At 40.4% G+C, this 6942-nt stretch overlaps 1 protein-coding gene across 1 annotated transcript in view; it reads left to right on the top strand.

Moving 5' to 3' along the window:
- Positions 1-1175: 1175 nt before the first annotated feature.
- Positions 1176-6942, top strand: part of DIP2A (disco interacting protein 2 homolog A) — a 71628-nt gene continuing 65861 nt past the window's right edge. The window contains exons 1-2 of the mRNA XM_015560686.1: positions 1176-1244; positions 6526-6645. Of these exons, the coding sequence (XP_015416172.1) occupies positions 6579-6645 (67 nt within the window). The 5' untranslated portion in view covers positions 1176-1244; positions 6526-6578. The remainder of the gene's footprint in view (positions 1245-6525; positions 6646-6942) is intronic.

Here is a 6942-nt window from a genome sequence, read left to right as displayed (position 1 = left end):
CAGGGATCGAGCCATCAACCTGAGCATATGCCCTGACTTGGGAATCTAACTGGCAACCTTTTGCTGTGCAGGATGACACCCAACTAACTGAGCCACACAGGCTAGAGATAAAGGAGTAATTTTGATTCGTTCATACTGGATGGCTATTGTTGTGTTAGCTATTGTCATTTTTTAAAATTTGACAATCTAAGGGAAAAGAGGTCAGTGCCCTGATTAGTCAGGTATTGCATTTAAAAACAATTCTTGCGCATACCAGTTGAAAATCGCCGACCTGGGGGACTAATAAAAACAGCTGTTATCCCTCAGACTACCAGAGAAGCTAGTTGTGAGGGTGGGCTCTGGTGTTTTTCCAGAGTCCCCCAGGTGCCTGGGAGCTATGGATGTTGGGTCAGGTTTACTGCAGTTCTGTGGTGTATTAGGGAACTTGGCTCTGCTGTTGGCCAGAAAACTTGGATTCAGGTCCCTTTTCTAATAGCTTATTACAGTCATGCACTGCTTAACAACGGGGACCCATTCTGATAAATATGTCATGTGATTTTGTCCTTGTGAGAGCATCACAGAGTATGCTTACACATGCCTAGATGGTATACCCTACCACACCTAGGCTGTGTGGTACCGCTTATTGCTCCTAGGCTACAAGCCTGTACAGCCTGTTCTATACGAAACAGCATGAGATTAAATCAGACACAAGAGAAATGATGCAATTAAGAGATGGTAAATATGGGATGTATGAGACTGCTTATTGGCTACTGTTTTATAGTAAACTTTTTCTTTGTAAGTAGAAAACAGAACAGCTTCATTATCCCCCAAAATTCTCTAGTCCCTCTTTGTAGTCAGCCTTTCCTTCACTCCCATCCTCTGGCAATCCCCACTGTCTGTTCACTGTCTTATAGTTTTATCTTTTCCAGAATGTCATGTAAGTGGTATTTTGAGCCTGGCTTCTTTCACTTAGCAATATGCATATAAGATCTATCTAAATTATTCTATGTATGAATAGTTTGTTCCTTTTTATTGCTAAATAGTATTTCATTGTGTAGGTGTGTCATGGTTTGTTTATCCAATCACCAGTTGAAGGACATTAGTGTTTCCAGTTTTTCCATTATGAATTAATCTTTAATGACAATATTTTGGAACTTTAGAAGAAATATAATTCTTTTTCATCATTGTTCTAGGTGACATCACTCAGAAAGGATATGAAAAGAAAAGGGCAAAGCTGCTTGCACGGTACATACCACTTATTCAAGGTAAGCTCAATACACTCAAGTGTTTGTATCAATTATATTGTCTCATAAAAGTTGATTTTAGAACTTAACATTGGTATGTTCCCTATTTTTCCTGTGTTTCCTATTAAGTAGAACTGGACGAATAATGTGTCTAATATTAAATAATAAAATCAAAAGGCATAGATTATAACTTACAGCTCTAGTTTGGTATAGATCTCATTCCAAAGTAAGATTTATTTTATTTTAATGAATACTAACACAATTATTTTTATGATTATAGTAAGGAACAGTTTCTTACTTATGTTTGAAACAAATTTTGTAAAGATGTCAGTTCTTCCCACCTGAGATTGACCTGTAGAGTCAGCACATTCATCATTTCATCAGATTTTTGTGTGTGTGTATGTAGCTTAACAAGCTAATTCTAAAATTTACATACAGATTTAAAGGGCCAAGGGATTCAAAATATGCTTAAAAGAGAAGAATGAGGTGGGAAGGTTTGCCCTACCAGGGTATGAAGAATGAATGTAAAGCATTCATTCATCAGTAAGAGAGCATGACTTGGTACAAAAGTGGAGAGCTGGATGAACAGAGCAGAACATGGAGCCCAGGCACAGATGTGCATGTGGCGGACCAGGTTTATGGTAAAGACAGCATTGCAGGTCATGATGCTGGTTCAGTTTCTTAGCATGTGTGAGACACACAACATTGGACACAAAAATCAGTTCCAGTTTATGATATGTCTAAACGTGAAAGGCAAATACTATAGCACTTCTAGGAGATCATAGAGGAAATTGTCACCATCTTGAGATTGGAAGGATTTCTTAAGCCATTGAAACTACCAAAAAGCTGCAACCATAAAGTGAAATATTAGTAAATTGGACTCTGTTAAAATTAAGAATTTTATTTTATCAAAAGTTACCATGAAGAGATTATAGACAAGCCACTGAATGGAAGAAGAGAAGTGTAACACAAATAACTGAAGCAGCACTGTCCGAAAGAACTTTCTGGGATAATGGAAGTGTTCTGAGGCTATAGTGTCCACTCTACAGCCACATAGAACTCTGAGAAGTGTGAAATATGGCTAGTAGTGGGAGATTGAATTTTTAACTTAATTTAAATTAATTTAAAAGTAACCAGAAAGTTATCCAACATAATTAAAATAGAAAGAGCCTAGTAGAAAAATGGGCTGAAGACTTGAGTAAGCATTTCGTAAGGGAACCCTAATGGTCAGCGAGTAAACGAAAGAGGCTCAACCTCAGAAATAATCAGAAATGCCGATTAAAGCCTAACCTACGTCCGATTGTTGGAAAGGTTTCAGATGGTGGGAGTATGGACAGCTGGTGTTACCTGGTAAAGTTGAAGAAGTCATAGGTAATCAGCAATTCTCCTTCAGGTACACAGTGCCCTCGAGAAACTTTGAATGTTTGCCCGTGCACAAGAGTGTATGTTGTATCCTTCAATTGCCAATAACTCCAATACTAACCAACAGAATTCATATAGGGGAAAGCTGAAGACCTACATATATCAGCAAGGATGAAGCCCATACACATATTGAGGAGTGGGGGTTAAAAGAAACAACTGCAAAGGAAAATAGGCAGTAGAAGTTAAAAACATGCCAGACTGCACTATTTTGGAACCTTTAAGTAGTTGGTAAAGAAAGACAAGGAAGTAGTTTTCATTGAAGTCAGCATGCTGCTTCATTGTGGAGTGAGACTGCAGGGTATCCTGAGGCACTTGAGTGTTTATTTCTTTGTTTCTTTTGTTTTAAATCTATTTCAGGCTCCTTGACTAAATTTTTTTTCTTTCTTTATTTTTCTTTTCTTTCTTTATTGATTAAGGTATTACATATGTGTCCTTATCCCCCCATAGTCCCTCCACCTCCACCCTTAACCAATACGGTTGTTATATTGATTGTTTCCTTATAATAATTCTTAAATTGAAAACATGCTTTATGACAGCTATATCAGTGTGATGTATTTACAGTCAGCAACAAAAAGAATAGTGAGGAGTCTCTTTATATTTTGATACTCATTCCTCGGAAATAAAACCAAAACAACCTCTCAGTAAAATTGGAATTTAAGGAAATGATGGAAACATTTGACATCCCATTTGCAAACATTGACAGCTGCCTTCACACTGGGTGATCACATACTGCAGCGTTTCCATCCCATGCAGGGTGAGACAGGAATGCTCGCTGTGCCCATTCTTAGGCCACTTTGTTTAGTGGCCACTGACAGTGCGGTGCAATGGGCAACAAAACAGGATAAACATCTTCAGTTATAAATGGTGTTATTTTATACCTTGAAAACTCAGGTGACTGCTTATTAACTATTAAAATTAGTAAGAGATTTGGATTTGATATAAGGCAGATATGCAAGAATCTATAGCTTTTCCCTGCAAGATTTCTGTTAATAAAAAAACACACATTTATAATGGCAATGAACTTTACTTGCTTATTAATACATTTATCAAGGAAGCCACAGAACCTATATTGGGGCCATAAAATTTATTTGAAAGAAATAACCAAAACACTAAAATAGAAGAAACACCAATGTCCTAAATGGAAAAATGTAATATTATACAACAGGCAGTTTCCAAATTAATGTGTGAACATAATGTAGGCCAGTCTGAATACCAGGAGCTGATTCCACCCTGCCCCACCCTGCCCCCCAGGACCCTTAAAGCTTGATTGGAGACAAAAATCATACACCTATGGATGAGGACAGTGGAGGTGGGGGCGGTGAGGGCATGGGGTGGGGTGGGAACCGGGTGAAGGGGAGCTATGGGGGTTCCGGGGAAAGAGGAACACCTGTAATAATTTGAACAATAAAGATTAAAAAAACAAACAAACCTGATTGGAAATAATAACCCATTTGAAAGAGGAAAGTTCTGAGAGTAGCCAATACAATTTTGAAAAAGAATACAGAGAGAAAGAACTGGCCCTCAAGATGCTAAACCTGACTGTGTACACTTGGTTCTTACAAAAGAAGGGTGTTGATGCAGGGGGTACAAGAAAATCAGTGAAACAGAAAGGTTCTAGCAATGACTCAGGAGCATTCAAAGTGGGGAGGCAACAGAGCTGGGATCCTCTTCTTCTCCACTGTTAGTGAACATAGACTTCAGAAGGACTACCACTCTAAATATGTTTGTAATTATGAGATACTATAAAATTCAGGAGAACATTTCAACAACCTTTGAGTGGAGGTTACAATATAGGAGACCTAGATGTTGGGAAGGAAAAGAAAAACTGGTATAATTGGTTCCCTAGAAATGAAAATATTTTAAAATGACTGAGCTCCCTATCACCAGCTGAGTGCAGGGCAGTGTCCCCAGTAGACCAGGGCTTCCTACAGTTCTTTTGAGGGGCTTATTAGCTGGGTAAAATGAATAGAAATTCAGATCAGAGGAAATACGAATGGGCGATAAGCATTATGTTCAACTTCAGCAGTAGATAGGGAAATGAAAATTAGAGTGAACAATTTTTTTGTCAGCTTGGCAAAATTCTAAAACTTTTTATAGCATCCATTGCTAACAAGGATGTGGGGAAATGATACTTTCATACATTGCTTGTGAGAGTGCGAATTGCTGTAATCTTATTGGAAAGTTACCTCTTGATATCTGTTAAAATAAAAAATTTACCTACTCTGTTATCCATTAATTTCTCAATGGGTTTTGTATCTTTGTTGAATAAATGAATCTATCTGAAAGAATCAGAGTGCCCATAATTTGGAATGTAAGTCTAGGGATGTCCATTTGCATGTACATCAGTTTCCAACACACCTATTTATAATCCATGGCACATAAAGTTCCGTGCATTCTCAACTCCAATATGAATGTAAAGTAATTTTATTCAACCACAAGAAACAAAGCCAGTAGCAATACTGGTTAGTATTGCTATGGATGCACATGTATATGTATGAGTGTGTACATGGCTGGTCAAATTCTGAAGCGCTGAACATTGATTTCCAGAGGGGTTCCCATTCTCTAGCGCTAATAACTGACACCCCAAAATGTAGGACTTGAAACCAACAGTGACAGCCTCTTTCTGCTCACATCTTCAGTTTGGCTGGGCTGGAGGGCAGCTGCATCCTATCCACAGAGCCAGAGCCTGTATACTGGGGGGGCTGCCCAGTCACAGCTGTGGTGTCAGTGCTGGGAGAGTCAAGGAACCAAGCACAGGGCTCCTGTGCTGCCTCTATCCCCTTCTGTCCCCCTCTGATCTCTTGTGTCCTCTTCTGTGTTGTCACTGAGAGGACATGTTGACACAGGTAGTGGTTGTGTCGCTTTTCATGACTAGCCTCGGAAGTCCTAAAACATCACTCCTATTACAGTGTGTCCATTGGGCAGTCACTGACTACCAGGGTCCAAGGCAGGGATAGGCTGCCTCTTTTCAAGGAGCAATAAGGACTGGAGGTGCCAGTAGGACTGAAATCCTGCTGGCCATTTTTATGAGACATTTTGAACCAAAGGCTAAATTAAGCCGATTATTTTGATGATGCACAATTGAAGGCTTTTCTTTGTGCCGTTCTCAAATGTCAGCAAATGAGGACTCAGACAACACCAGGGGTTTTGTTTAATGACCCTGCACACTTGTACCCCATTCCTTTACTCATCACATGGTTTCCTGAGGACCAGTGTAGTCAGGGACGGTGGACATGAGAGCTGTGGGCCTGGCTATGAGTGTAGAGAGCCATCAGCAAGTTGGGTGTGGAGACATTGAGCAGGTGTCATGGGCTGAGGCAGTTGGGCCTGAGCACTGTGGTCTGCTGTTATCATTGTCTTCTGTGCCTCTCTCTTCTCTTTCTCCACCAATCCACTTATTTTCTGCCTGTGTCTAAGGATGACTGGTGACACTGTCATGATTGTTTAGTGGACTGTTTCTCACTGAGTGTACTGATACCATGGACAGTATTAGGAAAACTGACTCAGGTCATTTCAAACTCAGGAAATGTTTATGGTGCAGAAATACCCTTTCAAAGGACCTTCTCTAGAGAGTTTGCCTGAGCAGCTGCATGTGTGGTGCTTACGGGGCTCAGGATTGGGCTGTGTGATCGTCATCTTTCTTGTGAATGGGGGATGATGACACAAGCCTGGGCTGGCTGCTGTGAGGAAAGAGCTGGAAGTGGGCATTCATGGCTTCCCCTTTATCTCCTGACTTGGTCTTTGGGGTGCAAGGGCCAGCACAGGGTGCATGTGCTCAAATAATTGTTTTTGGTATAGTGTGTGCTGTTTAAAATGGGTTTTTCCACAATTGGAAAAGCAAATGGTTGACACAAGACATACCTATAAAATTGTGTTTCAGGAGTGGATGCATCCCTTCAAGCAGAGCCTAGGATCCCTGGGCCCTCACAAACCATGGCTGCAGCACCTAAGCAGCAGAAGCCACGGCCCACCAACTCACGGGATGAGCGTTTCCGGTCAGGTAGGGACCAGAGGCAGCAACCTCTACTCTCTACTCTAAATCTGTGGGTTATTTCTTTCTTTCTTTTCTTTTTTTTAAAAATAAATCTTTATTGTTTAGATTATTACAGTTGTTCCTCTTTTTCCCCCCCATAGCTCCCCTCTACCTGGTTCCCACCTCACCCCCTGCCCTTAGGCCCCTCATTGTCTGTGTCCATAGGTAATGCATACATGCATATAAGATCTTTGTCTAATCTCTTTCTGCACCCCCCCCACTCCCACCCCCTCTGAGAATTGTCAGTCTGTTCCATTTCCAGGC

This window comes from Myotis davidii, unplaced genomic scaffold (genome assembly GCF_000327345.1).
Source record: "Myotis davidii unplaced genomic scaffold, ASM32734v1 scaffold175, whole genome shotgun sequence".
Lineage (NCBI taxonomy): Eukaryota > Metazoa > Chordata > Mammalia > Chiroptera > Vespertilionidae > Myotis > Myotis davidii.
This window is presented reverse-complemented; position numbering and strand designations above follow the sequence as displayed.